Source organism: Serinus canaria, chromosome Z, assembly GCF_022539315.1.
Source record: "Serinus canaria isolate serCan28SL12 chromosome Z, serCan2020, whole genome shotgun sequence".
NCBI lineage: Eukaryota > Metazoa > Chordata > Aves > Passeriformes > Fringillidae > Serinus > Serinus canaria.
In genome coordinates, this window is record NC_066343.1 from 26,736,948 (window position 1) to 26,752,735 (window position 15,788).

At 37.5% G+C, this 15,788-nt stretch overlaps 1 protein-coding gene across 5 annotated transcripts in view; it reads left to right on the plus strand.

Moving 5' to 3' along the window:
* TEK (TEK receptor tyrosine kinase) overlaps positions 1-15,788 on the plus strand; it is a 40,249-nt gene that overhangs the window by 21,550 nt on the left and 2,911 nt on the right. For 2 of the 5 annotated variants that reach the window (XM_018921576.3, XM_050986963.1), the window contains 18 exons: positions 618-770; positions 1,662-1,793; positions 2,329-2,457; positions 2,939-3,079; positions 3,272-3,400; positions 4,355-4,509; positions 4,767-4,908; positions 5,284-5,445; positions 6,246-6,380; positions 7,171-7,464; positions 8,708-9,007; positions 9,502-9,659; positions 10,903-11,113; positions 12,041-12,151; positions 12,483-12,673; positions 13,121-13,234; positions 14,118-14,188; positions 14,760-14,800. In XM_018921576.3, coding sequence (XP_018777121.1) covers positions 618-770; positions 1,662-1,793; positions 2,329-2,457; positions 2,939-3,079; positions 3,272-3,400; positions 4,355-4,509; positions 4,767-4,908; positions 5,284-5,445; positions 6,246-6,380; positions 7,171-7,464; positions 8,708-9,007; positions 9,502-9,659; positions 10,903-11,113; positions 12,041-12,151; positions 12,483-12,673; positions 13,121-13,234; positions 14,118-14,188; positions 14,760-14,800 — 2,769 coding nt within the window. The remainder of the gene's footprint in view (positions 1-617; positions 771-1,661; positions 1,794-2,328; positions 2,458-2,938; positions 3,080-3,271; positions 3,401-4,354; positions 4,510-4,766; positions 4,909-5,283; positions 5,446-6,245; positions 6,381-7,170; positions 7,465-8,707; positions 9,008-9,501; positions 9,660-10,902; positions 11,114-12,040; positions 12,152-12,482; positions 12,674-13,120; positions 13,235-14,117; positions 14,189-14,759; positions 14,801-15,788) is intronic. The other 3 variants (XM_018921577.3, XM_018921578.3, XM_009096769.4) reach the window with 3 other exon arrangements.

Below are 15,788 nucleotides of genomic sequence, written 5' to 3' on the forward strand. Positions count from 1 at the left end.
GCATGTGCACAAATATTTTAGTGAGATCTAGCTGGACCTGGCATCAATCTACTGCAGCAGCCTTGCTCTAACAGACTGGAGTGGAAAGCTTCCTGGGGGTCCTACAGTTCAATGGATGCAGCTTCTCTTTGACAGCAAGCAGTGTTCAAATGTTGTTACTTGGTGACCCAGAGGGATGGAAGAAGACTAAATACTATTGCCTAATTTAACAAACATGTATGACCAAGAACAACAATCTTAGAATAAAAAAAAAATGGTCTTTGGTAAAAAACCTGGAAGAAACAGAAATCTGTTAAATCTGGGAAGAAAAGATAGAGAAAAGACCAAGAAACAAAATTAACACTTTTAACCACTAAGCTCTTATCAAATCTGAGTGTGAAGTTGTTTGTCCTGTTTATCTACTAAATCTCCTCAAGATCTCTCTTCCTTTTCACTTGCACTTCTCCAGTTATGGAAAACCAGTGTAGCTAGAGTTGTCAGAAAATTCATAGTTAATTAAAAAAAAGATTCTGCTGCTTAGCTTGCCCCAGCTGTCCTTCAGTTACCAATGCAAGCTCATGTCTTTATTTAGAGGGTGAATGACATCTGTCTATGGTATCTATGTGCTCCTTCCTCAGGCTCCTTCATCCACTCTGTGCCCAGGCATGAAGTGCCAGGAGAACTGGAAGTCTCCTATCCTCAAGTTCAGCCACAGGATGCAGGGGTTTACTCTGCCAGATATATAGGAGGAAACCTTTTTACTTCTGCTTACACGAGGCTTATTGTAAGACGTAAGTTCCATTAATGTGTGGGGATGATTATTAATTAAAAGTAAAAATTAATCTGAAATGAAACACATTGTGCCCAAATAAAGACCAAAATCTTTCTTGACATTTGCTGCTATCAGATTATGTCAGAAGAAAGTTTTGTACCAAGGGCCTTTGGTAAAAGCTGATATTGATGTCAACAGCTGAGAGGAAAAAAAATCACCCTGTCAGATTTCAGTTGAGCTCATTTTAGCTATTGCCAGGACAGCTAGCTCTTTTGTCAGCATCTCAGCTTTTCAAACACCACAAATGAATAAAGGAGGTAATTCTTCACTGGGTCTCCCTGTCCTCTGTGGTGGGTTATATCCAAAGCTCACTTATCTAAGGTTCACCATCTTTAGCATACATTATTATAACTTCACAAATTACCTTAGTTTTAATTAGCTCTTAAGGTTCACTTCCTACTGGATGAAAGAATGAATTGGGATATTTTCCAGCAAACATTTTACATACTTTGCTGCTGTGCCCATCAGATATATAGAAAATTATATTCTGTTAACTTGGAAATATAAAATATATGTGAAAATATATAAAATATAAAATTTATGTGAAAAAATAGCTGTTCAAGTATCTCACATTGTAAAGAAAATATTTATGATGGTAATACATATTTCATTCATGAATATCTACACGACAGTTCCAGGAGTTGTGAATAAATAAATGTTAATGCCCCAAACTAGGATTTTGAAGTTACTGCTACCTTAATAACGACAATGGTCCAGTTGACTGGCATGTGGGGTTCCATATATTTTGTACTTTTATGAATTTTACTGTTTGCTCTAAAAAGAATATTACAACCTGAAGGGTTACTGAATAAGAAGACAACAAATATGTCATTATATTTTTCCGTGAAAGGATGTGAAGCTGAGAAATGGGGCCCTTCCTGTAGCTTCCACTGCCCTTCCTGCACAAACAATGGCATTTGTCATGAAGATACTGGGGAATGCATCTGTCCTCCAGGTTTTATGGGAAAAACATGTGAGAAAGGTAAGTAAATAATATTTTCAGCAATTGCTTATTAATTTGTTCTCAGTAAAAGAATTGGCATATTATTGAGGGAAGAATCATATGGAGTACCTGGTTTTACACTTGAAAGCTGCAGCATTTACAGCTGGTGCTAGAGACAGGACAGATTTGGGTAAGATGAATCATGAAGTTCTGGCTGTTCTTGCAGCTGTGATTTAATTTCTCTCTTTTTCTTCTTCTCCTAGTAGATATTATTTTGCTAGGGATGATGAATGTTTCCAACACTTCTTGATCAATATGCACTTGGACAGTATGCTACCTAATATCTCCTAGGCTCCTTTTCTCACAAAAGGCTGGACCAGATGATCTTTTCAGGTCACTTCCAATCTGGGCTGTGCTATGACTCCCTTGAAATGAGTATGGTCAGTGGTGCTGACTAACTTAAGTGCATAGTGGACAACTTAAGAATACATTTGCACTAGGAAATATGCTAGAGATTCCCTGGCTGCTTCTGAAGAAGCTTCTAATGTGCTCACAGGATGCTTTGTCTCTGTAGGGACATCAACAGTGTACGTATCTGTTTGTGCAAATCTGTGGGTGTGGCAAGTAGTTTGGATTCTGGAAAAATTAGAGTTGGCATCACATTGTTTTGACTTCTCCAAGCATCTTTTGTGTTCATTGCTAAGTATGTATCCTTTTATTTGACTTAATTTCAGCACTGAAAATACTACAGCTAAGCTGTTGGAATAGTTGGCACTCAGAACACTCCAGCATAGCACTGCTCTTATCATAGAAGCAAAACCTTGACATCAGCAGTATGATGTGCACTCACCACTAAGAACATTTGGGTTTCATTGCACTGATTGTCCATTTTACATTAGAAAGGCTCATAAGCACAATTTATTGCTGAATCTGTGTCCCCACCCTAAAGCAAGGGTGCTTGGCTGACAGATCCTCACAGTGAGAAAATTGATTCTGCTGCCTGTACTTGACTATTAGAACAACTGTGGCTTAAGTTGCTGTGGTTGTTAATATATTTGAATGATCAAAGTGCTATTTTTAATTTAAACTCATGTTTTCTCTTGTCTAATGCAGCATCATTAGAAGCACTAACTCTTTCATGGACAATGCTGTTGGGTTATTCTTTCCCTCTCTCCCTTCAACAGCTTGCGGAGCCAACACATTTGGCAAAACATGTGAAGAGACCTGCAAAGAAAATTATGGCTGCAGAAACTTTATGTTCTGTCTACCAGATCCATATGGTTGTTCTTGTGCCACAGGATGGATGGGACTGGAATGTGATAAAGGTATAGCGAAAAAAAAAAGAATGGGAGAATCCTTAATGTTTTGCACACAGGAAATACAGAAGGGAATCAACAGAGAAGAGTAATAGATTATATATTTCACAGTCATGTGAAAAGCTTTTTTCTGTAATGAGACTGAAAAATACTGGAAGACATTTAGCACCTTTGCACTAACTGCAACATATGTACTTGCAGAATGCAAACCTGGGTTTTATGGGTCAGATTGCAAACTCAAATGTAATTGCCACAATCGAGGAACATGCGACAGATTTAAGGGCTGCATCTGCTCCTTCGGATGGCATGGTCCACAATGTGAAAAAAAAGGTAAAGTAAGGTACTAAATGGTTGTTCCCAGTGTAACTAAAACAGATTTCAATGCTTGCACAGCATTACCATTCCAGGCTGGTATTCTTGTTCCACCCACTACTTTCCAGGGGTGCAGACACTTTTCTACAGCCTCATTTCAATACAGTATTTTTGAGCCTCTGACCTATATGTTGCATTTATTAGGACAATACCATTAGATTTTCAAGCTTTACTCCATAGGACTTGATTATCTTAACATTAATCCCTGACAGAAGCTGCACATCCAGCGTTTTCTATAAACTCATGGTATTTTACTGTTACCTACCTCTTAGTTGGCTGCATACATGCCTGTACCAAGAGCTTCATGACCTGAAAGTAATGACTGAGACATTAAGACAACACCAGAGTTTAAAATTGCTCTGTCTCTCTGGGAGAAATTTCAGTTTACAAAGCTGAACACACCTTGTCTCATTGGATTCAGGCAAGGTATTCTCTAAGATGCACTCAGCATTTATTATTTTAGCTAGATAAATAAAGTGACAAATCCACTGCTGATTTGCGAAACTTTTCAAGAACAAAACCAAATAGAGAAATAAGCTCTGATCCAACCAACCAAATTATACTGTTGAGATCTATCTGGTATTACAAACAGTCAAAACAGAGAGCAAGTGGGTACTGTACATTCAGAACAAAATATGTGCATGATTTTGCCATGGCTAGACTGTTTGTGCTTAAAATGTCAACAACAAAGAGAGGAGAAGAATTAGAAAAAGAAAGAAGAGTGAACACAGGGCTTGCTCCTTCTCACATTATATATAAAATGATGTAAAAATGTTGACTTTGTGAAGTGTGATTCCTGCATATGCCCATGTGAGGGAAGACAGAACCAGACACCTACACTGCCTGCGCACCTAAACCTGTCTTTTAAGATGTCTGTTGGAAGGGTGATATTCTACTATATATTTTCTGTAGGTTCAGCAGATCTTTCGCCTCAGATAATAAACTTACTAGATCCTGTGGAACTCAATTCTGGTGTCGAGTTCAAGCCATTGTGTATAGCAACAGGGATGCCACTTCCTAAATCTGAAGAATTCAAACTCTTGAAGCAAGATGGAACTGTCCTGAGGGTAGGCTCCTGATCAATTGCTTTCTGCTATTTATAATGTTTATACTGACTTTATCTGTAGATAATGCATACTATGGTTTTCAAGCATAATATGAAATTTTGGTATTCTGGGGTACCCCATGAGCTTTTCAGCACATTTGAAAATATGAAGTTGACCATTATAGATCCTTTTTACAGATATCACTAAACTCAAAGCATCATTGGAATACTCCAAAACGCCCAAATTTTTCAGGTCCTGTACATCTTTTGTCATTTCAGCCTGATGAAATTTCTACCAGTAATCGTTCTGAAGCCATGTTTAGAATAAATCGAGTCTTGCCTGGCGATACAGGAACTTGGGTTTGCAGTGTGCAGACAGTAGCAGGAATGGCAGAGAAACCATTTCAAGTTACAGTCAAAGGTAAAAGCTTTCTTCAAGTGTCCCTGTCTCTCTAATTTTAAGCATAGCTTTATACTCTAGCATGTCTGACCTTTCTGTTCTCTGTACTGCTGGAAAATGCCTGAATAAATATTTACAGTTGGAATATGAACAGAAACCCATTATAAGTAACATAATAATTATGTATATTGAAAGAATAAGTGTGATGATAAGGTTTGAAAGAGCACCCAAGCTTTTTTTTAAAGTATCTTAACTGTCAGCCTTAACGCATAAAGCCCCATCTATTTTATGAGAGTTTTGAAGAGTACCTTCATTTTCCTACAGATCTAGGAATAACCATAGTCTTACTGATATAGGGAGCTAAAAGATTAGTTTAATACATGCATTCTTGTTCAGTTCCTCCTGTGCCACAGTATGCCCCGAGGCTGACTGACAGAGGACATAATTTTCTCATAATTGATATCAATGCTGAGTTACACAATGGAGATGGACCTGTTGTGTCAACAAAACTTCTGTACAAGCCAGCGAACCGTTATCAGTCCTGGATGTCTGTGGAAGGTAAAAGGATGTTCTTTAATTCCCTTAAAGACAAACTTCACCTACCAACTGAAACGTCATGTGTTTCTGTTCTTGATTAGCCTCAAAAGACTCTACAATGCATAGCAATTAAACCTTTTGTGACTGGGTGTGTGACTGCTTATCACTACACATAATGCTCGTGTGGATGTGTTACATGGTTGTTAAAAGTGTATATTCACTTCAGGAACAAAAGGTTTTCCCTTCCCTCCTTAGGATTAAGTGTACTCAGTATTGGGCCCAGCTGTTTTAAACTTCCATGTAAATGGAAGATTTTCAAAAGCAGTGGGCAGTATGGAGACATGCTGGGGCATCTACCATCTGCATTGTGTTCCTTGTGGCCCTAGTGAGACAAACTTACCAAACTTACCAAAATATTTATCAGTAATGGTATAGGCAAAATGAAATCTGCTTATGAATTAGATGACCTCCTCCAGCTATGCTTTTTATGCATAGCCTAAAATACTACAGGAAACATTTCAGGACATTTAACAACAGTTGTTACTAAATCAGTACAACCCAAGATCTGGGTACAGAAAGGACATTGACTAAGCAACCAGTATTGCTTTGTCCTGAAAGAATGGCAGAAGCAACCTTTGGATGGGGATGGAGCTCAACTTAAAAATAATTATTTTATACTTCTAATTAGCTAATCCAACTGAATCAAGAACAACAACAAAAAAAGGAGCCTGTGCATCTTAACTTGAATGTTCCAAACATTTTCTTCCATAACATATTTCAACATGGACATGGCTTTACTTACTTTTGACTTTTATTGTCAGTAAAAGGCACAACTAAAAGACTGGACAATCTGGAACCCAAAACTGAGTATCAGTTCTGTGTTCAGCTGAGTCGGCAAGGGGAAGGTGGGGAAGGCCATCCTGGACCACAGGCCAGCTTCACAACAGCTGCACTTGGTAAGAGATCACCATGGTTTCTCACAAATGGGGTATTTCAGCTCTTTTTCTCTGCTGTCTGTTCCCTGATTTCTGTCATAACACTTTCACTTGAGCAAAGAAAGTTGCACTTGAAAACTTTGTAGACTCTTTTAAAAGAATCTCAGGCAAACGGATATTTAAAACAAAAGAAAAAACAAAAAAAAAAAAGAGAAGGAAAAGAAAAAAAAAAACCAAATCAAAAAACAGAGGTGAAGAAAACTGGAAAAAGGCAGAGTTATTATTTTCCCTGATTTAGAGATGAGGGATCTAGGAAAACAAAAATTTTATATTTTGTCTGGCTATGCAACAAAGTTGGAGATAAGAATCACTTTTTTGCAGTTCTTCCTCTTAGTGTTAGATTAATTTACTTTAAAACTGAAGATGTTTTAGTAAGCCAGAAAGTTTTTAGTTCATTTAGGATAGAGATCCCAAACTAAATAAACTGAATACAGACATACAGAATAAATGAGGATGGCACCAGGACCTATCTAGCAAGACAACAACTGTTGGCTTCTCACATCTAAAAAGTGCATCTGCAACACCAGCTCATTGAAGATGCCATTTTATTGGCACATCATCTGTTGCTAAGATTCTATGGGACTATCAACATCTTTTAGATGTAACTTCAGCCAAATTATGTGGGATGGCTGAGAGAATTACCCTATGTCACCCCAAAATGGGGCAAGTGGTTGGGATTAACTGTACCCCTATTTTACCTTAGATACCAGACATGAAATCTTGTTCCCTGTTTCACTGTGGCTTTTCCAAGGTCTTCCTCCACCAGAAGGTATCACTCTCTTTCCAAAAAGTATGACATCACTGAATTTGTCATGGCATCCCTTAACACTGAGGACAGAGGATGATATTCGTGTTGAAGTGGAAAGGAAGAGCGTGAATGACAACGGTGACGAGAGCAGTGTTATTACTCAAGTGCCAGGAAATATGTCCACCTTGATCATTAAAGATCTTGAGCCTAGACAGCAGTACATGTGCAGGGTACGGGTGAACACCAGGTCCCAAGGAGAATGGAGCAACTATCTGTATGCATGGACTTTCAGTGACAGTAAGTGCTGATTCACATCCTTCTGTTTAATTCTTCATGTTACCCTCAGTGATCAGACTAATTGTCACTTGATGACTACATTAAATGTAATCCTTTATTTTGGTAATGCTTAGTTCCTGATGATCACTTATGGTTGTTATTGGTATAACTTGGAAAGCTCAGCATCCAAAGGAATTCTTCTGCTGGCAATTTTCAGGAACTATTAATGTGGGTTTCTTTTAAATGGAGAAAAACAAGCTCAAGGACCCACATCTTCATTTCAGTGCAACTCATGCTTCTGACACAAGTAGCGTTTTTTCCTCCTCAGAATGATGAGCCATCAGAGTTCACTACTCCAAGCTCTTTTGTTACTCAATTCGGCTATGAATACAGAAATAGTCAGCACTATGAAAGAAGAGAAGATACAATGCAAGGTAAAACACCTGTGAGCAAAGAGTAGTTAAGTGTGTTACACTGAAGACCACCCTTGAAATCCCTGAGTGAGAGCACTGTGCTTTCACAACACCACAACAAACACCCTATCTGAATGAAGTACCATGTGAACAGCTGTCCATCTGAATGGCTGAGGGGTGACACTGCCCTTTCCACACACTGGAAAGGTTGGCTTCTTCTCCTTATAGGTCATGTAAGGAGGCCCTCACTGAAATCCAACATGTGTTAGTGGAAGTATCAATGGCTGTCATGGGACTCTTCACTTTCCTGAGCTCTGACACCAAACTGCACTGAGAAACACATAAGGGTACTGTTTTCCAGGAGAAGGTACTTTGCTTAATATTCATGGCTGCGTCTGCAAGTGTAGCACTCAACCCTGCTAGTAGTTTTCTGATTAGATTTTTGGAAGTGTTGGTATCAATTTCCTTTTTTTTTAACAGCCTGACAGGTAATTGTTCTCTGAAGCAGTGAAAGTACAGGACATGGGAATTACAAGGAAATGACGATACAGTATAGAAGGAAATTAATCCTTTTTGCATTAATCTGAAAGGAAATATGGTGCACTTGCATACAGCTCAGAGGATGTGTATCTTCATTCAAGACAGTATGTTGAATGCCACTCCAACCTCTGCTGGAAATATGGAATACTGCTACAAGGATGACCGCACATCAAGATCATAAAATTATTGCATTCAGTTACCATAGCTCATCAACAAATTCTGTTTAGCACAGCAAAAGCACTGAGGAAAATGTTTTGTTCTCTGTGGAAAGGAGAAACGCCAATGCCTTGTGTGTTTGTGTTTGTTCTCAGGAATCCCTCCTGCACCGAATAACATCAGGTTTTCTAACACCACAGACACATCCTCAGTCATCTCTTGGACAGCTGCCGAGGGTCATTCCATCTCCTCCATCATCATCAGCTACAAAATTTATGGCAAGGCTGAGTACAACCACATTGATATTATCATAAAGAACACCAGCATTACTCAATATCACCTCAAGGGCCTCGAGCCAGACACTGTGTACCAGGTTCAGATTAATGCTCAGAACAACATTGGCTTGAGCAACCCAAACACATCGTTTGAACTGAAGACTCTTCCAGAAACAAAAGGTTAGTTAATTCACCACACTGGATTTCCACAAACCAGGACTGGTTGTATAAACTAGATAGCTAAGGCACTGTCATAATACTAATGTTTTATTCTGAGTTTTCTTTTGCTATTAACTCTGACTCACAGCACCACCAAAATTTAATTCTTATTTCACTGCATGGTATTGATGAAGTGACAACATGCACCGTTTGTGTATACCCACTAAAAAGGGCCCAGTGACTCAAAAATTGAAGAGCTGCATACAGCAAGACTTTCAGATCACTGAATGTGGACTTATCTCTGCTCTGATTGAATTCAATAGAATATGTAGGTGCTTATACATCTGAAATTTAGAGCATCCGATGTTTCTGATGTTTTTGGAAAACAAAAGGATGTATCCTTAGCTCTTTAAACAGTTTACAAGAGAGTAGTATTCAGTTACACATCGCTAATGTATTGCTAAATTCAGAATAAGCTGAAAATGATGATGAATTTTTATGTCATTCGTCAACAGCTCCATATGAATCAAAAGGAGGCAAAATGCTGCTTATTGCCATCCTTGGATCTGCAGGGATGACCTGTGTAACAATTCTCCTGGCCTTTCTCATCATGCTGCAGTTAAAGCGAGCCAACTTCCAGCGTCGAATGGCTCAGGCTTTCCAAAATGTGGTGGTGGGTTTATAGCTTTCCTGTGTCAGTTTGGTTATTAACTTAAGCACATCTTTTCCTGTGTTTTCTTTCAATTTCTTTTTCCTGGCTTTCCCAAACACTGTTGTAAAGCTTCTCTACTAGTGACCCCAAAGCAAAAGATGTCACAGTTACAGGCTAGGAGGTAGAAAACTTGACGTGAAAAAAAGTTTGCAGACCATTTGCTGTGCTCTCTCTTCTGCTTTGTCACATTTCTGTTTGACAAGTACCAAGCCAGACAGAATAGAGGAGCCTGTTCTGCCTCTATGAAATCATGCTGATTTTGAAAACTACCAAATATTTAATGTTGCTTTTGAGCATCAGCAACTGCTGATACTTGGTCATCCATTTTCAACCTGGGGACAGTACACCAGGGATCTATCAACAGCAGATCATCAGCAGGATCTATCAATGGCAACATCATAGTTTTGGCTGTGAGGGAATTGCTGAAGATTTTAACATCACATGGAGATATCTCTCTATACATACATATTTATTTGTACCCTGCTGCAGTCTCTAAATCACTCTGCTTTCTGCTGCTTTTCTCTGCCTTCAGAGGAGAACCTGTGGGGCAGAATGAAGCTGGTCCAAAGAGGTCCTTCTATCTAAATAGATTTTTTTCAGTAACAGGGGTAGGGAGTTCACCCAGTGACATAATCAGTCTGCAGGCCACACAGAATAGCTTTGTCTTCTAGTCCTAAAACTTTTCCCACAGCAGTATTTCATGAGAATGTGTAACTGAAGAGGAGATACCTCCTTAAGCATGGAGGAAAATAGTTTCCTTGCTCTTTTTATTTTCTTGCTTCTTGGATCACCTTTCCTGCTGAGCCTGACCAACACAAGATTTAATTAAGCCTAATACGAGATAAAGCTTAAATCTGAGACTTATAACTGTTTTTGAGATTTGTTTTATCCCATTATTTTTACCCATGTCCTTAATCTTCAAAATTATTATAAACTGTTCAGGATGCCCAGATCTAAAAGGTACTTACACCCAAATTAGAAGCCTGATTAATTTTGTGGATCTGAGCAGAACTGCTTGTTGCAGGTAAAGTAGATGTAACTGTTAAATGTACCCAGTCTGGAGTATGTAAGAGATGGATTGAGGTCTGTGTGAGTGTGTGTGTTTGTATAGATGAATGAGCATCGGTATTTGGGAAATATAATCAGGGCATTGCTCAGTGAAGTAGAAATCACAGTTAATCTCATTTTCTTAATTCTGTTGCAGAGAGAAGAGCCAGCTCTGCAGTTTAACTCTGGTACTCTCACTCTGAGCAGGAAAGCCAAAAACAGTCCAGATCCTACTATATATCCAGTTCTTGAATGGAATGACATAAAATTTCAAGATGTGATTGGGGAGGGTAACTTTGGGCAAGTCCTGAAAGCACGCATTAAGAAAGATGGCTTACGCATGGATGCCGCAATAAAAAGGATGAAAGGTAGTAAAGACCAGGGATTCTGTGACTAAAGAGTTTTCTTGATTGTGTATTTCAAATGTTTCTCTGTTACACAAAATGCTTAGTAGCCCTCTTTCAAAGCTAAAATAAGTATTCAAAATTGCTAATTAATTTGTATCAGGTGTCACCAGGCCAAGATTTGACTGTATTTCTGCTGGGTATAGTTGGTTTCCATTTCTCCTCAGTGGTTGATATGATTAATTATCTTGTATTTTTCAATTCATAGATCAGTATGAGCTTCACATGAATTCATCTGCAAGGCAAGATGCATTGGATAGATAAGAGCAGAGAGCTAGTCTTGGAGCACAGCATTAGCTCATCTTGTTCACTATAGCTGTTCAGAGACAACTGCATCTAAGCATCTATATATGCACATACCATGGGGATCATTGTTTTTCTTCACTGGGCATGACAGCTACATTCCAGACAGAGCTACAATATATACAATACTGCAAGAATGTACATGTTTTATTGTAATTTACCAGGTAATTATCTAGGCAAATTGAAAAACACTTTTAAGTGTGCTGGTTAATTTAAAAATAACCAAGATCTGCATACAGGCAGAAATAACCAACAGCACACATATGGAAGGATTTTTAAGCAGCTACTTTTCATAAGATCTGCGACAACATTTTACACTCTCAGGTAAGAAGGAGAGTGACAGAGTGTGTTAAGATATTTCCTTTTTCTGCAGGTAGCTTCTACAGACACTTGTTTCTCACATTTTTTTCCTCTGATTGAAAAATCCTACTTTTTTCTGTAAATAATAAAATACCTTACAGGTTTTCCCTTTTTACTGGAGTTGAACAGTGGCAACCCAAGCAACGTGGAGTCCTCATAATTAAAAAAATACATTGTTATAAATTCAGTTCAAACTAAAACATAAATGTGTGCTTTTTTGATTTTCAGAGTATGCCTCAAAAGATGATCACAGAGATTTTGCTGGAGAACTTGAAGTTCTTTGTAAACTTGGTCATCATCCCAACATCATAAATCTTTTGGGAGCATGTGAACATAGGGGTAAGATGCTATTGAATGCATTTACTTTAAAAATTAGTTTTAAAAAACCCTCTCACAATACACACAGTCCAGAGAAACACTAGCAGGTCTCTGTGCAACATTTGTTAAAAGGTCAGATAAACTTGTGTTTAGATCTACAAGCCCACATTAATACTCCAGATATGATGTTCAACAGTAGCTCTTAATTCTCCTCAACTCCTAGAAATTAGCCTGTTTGACATTTCCCTCCAGTGTTTATTTCCTTTTTTCACTCAAGGTAGTGTAAATTTCCCAAGACTATTACCGATCATCTCTTACTTGGTGATATGCTCACTATCTGATGTTTTGTTAGGATATCTTTACCTTGCTATTGAATATGCTCCCCATGGAAATTTACTGGACTTCCTTCGGAAAAGCAGAGTACTAGAGACAGACCCAGCATTTGCTATTGCCAACAGTACTGCATCTACACTTTCCTCTCAGCAACTTCTGCATTTTGCAGCAGATGTTGCCAGAGGGATGGATTACTTGAGTCAGAAACAGGTCAGTGTTCAACTCTCTACCCACTGAAAGCATGGAAAATACTTTTCCAGGGAATATGCCCTATAATTACATTAACTTTTAATTTCAGCTTCTCTAGCACACACTGAATGAGATTTATTTTGTTGTCTTTATGTAAACTTATCAAATACTATGTCATGGGGAATCATAGAAGAGGCATTAAAACTTAAAACAACATGGTAGTTAACTGCTTTCATTTTCAGATAAAATTTAAATGTTTTTGGTAGTGACATACCAAGCCAATTTCTTTGTTTTATGTTCTGATTCCAAAGGGCTACAATTTTCAATATAGCAGTAAGGTAATACATGTAAAACTCAATTATACTGATTATCTTATTTTATTACATTATTACATTGTAGTTGTTGTTATTATTATTATTATTATTACTACTATTATTGTTATCATAATCATCATCATCATTATTTTAGTTTATTCATCGAGATTTGGCAGCAAGAAACATCTTGGTTGGAGAAAATTATGTTGCAAAAATAGCTGACTTTGGCTTATCAAGAGGTCAGGAAGTTTACGTAAAGAAGACCATGGTAAGGATCAAAACAAACTGATACAGTCTGTTTCCTTACTTTTGCTTTCCTATTTCTTAATCTTTGTTTTCATATGAACAAAAATGCAAACTTATGGGTATTACAAAACTGATTATTTAAATTTTATTAATTACCATGTAAAATATGCATGCTTATTAATATACAAATGAATGCATCTACTCGTAAAATTCCTATACCATGTCTATAATATAAAATGTAATTTAAAATTATTTATATGAATATTAATGACAGTAAAATAGATGAGTCAAGCTGGTCTAATTCTATTGAACAAGGCCAAAATTAGCAAGAAGGTAACCAGATGTACATCAGGATGTGTCCAGAACTAATGCTTTGGAAAACCTGAAAGATATGTTATTAGCATCATGTAGCTAAAGACCAGAAATAGCACTGTGTTGTCAAGGCAACATGATGGTCAAAGGCATCATCTGAGGTATTATTTACATTTCACCTTGATGCTGATTGGATAATTTTTTTATTAACTTTCATGTGAACTGTTCCTTTGGGAAGCAAATTATACAATCATAGGATCATGGAATGATTTGTTTGGAAAGGTACCTTCAACATCATCTAGTTCCAGCCCCACCTTTCACTACACTAGGTTACTCATAGCCCCATCCAACTGGGCCTTGAACACTCCCACATCCACAACTTCTCTGGGCAACCTGTGCCAGTGTCTCACCACTCTCACAATAAAGAATTTCTTCTGTAAAACTGCTCAAGTTTAGTAAGCTCATTTACTTTATAAAGTTTACTTGCATAAAGTCAGTTTTCACTAAGGCAACACAGAATGATTGTTGGCCTACAAACTACAATATTGCTATACCAGCAAGCAAAAAATAAACTGTCATTAAATAATTTCTAGGGACGGCTTCCAGTGCGATGGATGGCAATTGAATCTTTGAATTACAGTGTTTACACCACAAATAGTGATGTGTAAGTATCTGTTCAAGTGGCATTAAAAATATATATATATTTTTCCATATGAAGGAAAGTTTGGCAACTAGCATGAGACATCCACTCAACTCAAAATACTCAGTAGTAATGTCAGCATAAGTTAGCAATGGAAGCAAAAAATAAAACCCATAACAAAAAAGTTACTTTTATTTCTTCCTCAGGGTCTGATCAAGTTCTGTGTTCACAACCTTGGATGTGCCCTGCTACTTTAGCTATATTTCTTATTCAAAATTGGAGACCTGATGAATATTTGGGAAACACAGAAGAAATCTGTATTTTATTTAGGAAACTAGAAATTGTATTTGGAAAAAATTCTGTAATTTCACTATTTGCTGAAAGCTCACAATCTGATAAAGGTCTTTGGTTGACTCTGAATTAATTTTGCTAATTTTCCTACTTTCTGACTCTACAAGTCCCATCATTACACAAAATTATATAAAAGAAACCAGAAAAACATCACACTTCCCTGTGCTCTCTGAATACTAGCAAAACTATCTACCATTTAAAAATATTTAGTCTTGTTGCACTTCATAATATCCCTCTGTTGCAGATGGTCCTATGGTGTCCTCTTATGGGAAATTGTTAGTTTAGGTAAGTATCTGAATTATGTACTGCACAAATAAACAATCTGCACCAAGGCAGCTCTATGCACTCTGTCTTTTAAAAAATATTGCTTCACAATAGATTTCAATTTTCTTTCTGTTTTATTCTGTTACATTTTATTTAGGTTCAGTATGCTTGGAAATACAATTACCAAATTCTCAATCCAGGTACCATTTCAAATAGAAAGAACCATAATGACCATGCTTTCATTACACTGTAAAACCCAGGCCAAACCTAAATATAAATTCCAGAATATCATATGATAAATAGCCTTCATGTACAACATGTTTTGAGTTTGCTGGGTGGCTTTTCCTCAGCTTTCCTGCATTTCAAGTCAAGACTTATATTTTAATGATATTGCAGGCTGGGGAAGTAATCACCTCCTACTCCAAAATTCATGAAGAAAATTTTTGAACATTAACCTTCAAATAAAATTTAGAGTTCATTTCTGCAGATACCTCTACTCATCATAATTGTGATACAGCCTTGCACCACTCTAAATCATTGTGTTACACCTCTCTTGTGATTTGCCCTGGAGATGTGCCCATGGTCTGCTGGCCAGGACATGCTACTGACTGAGGTGCACATTGCCAACTGGACTCTGGATTTCTGATTTGTTCCTGTCTTTCCTTACTAAATGGGTTTGCACTAGATATGGATGCAGTGTGGAAAATCAAGAGTCTAAGCAACAAAATACCTACAGAAAGGGACAAAACCAGCTGACAATAAGAGCTCCATGAGTCCACACCAAATCTTATCATTATGATGTTAATGAAGGAATGACTTGCCCAGTGACATCAATGCTATTGAAAAAATATTTTGAATACTATCAGATCCTGGCCCTCAGACTTGTGGAGAAAACTAGGCCAGCCACACAGATGAGAAAATTGACAATTTTACTTTTCTCCTCCATATAGTGCATCAAGCAGTAAGGAAGCATTAACAACAAAAATGTAGCTGCAAAATACCCCCTAAT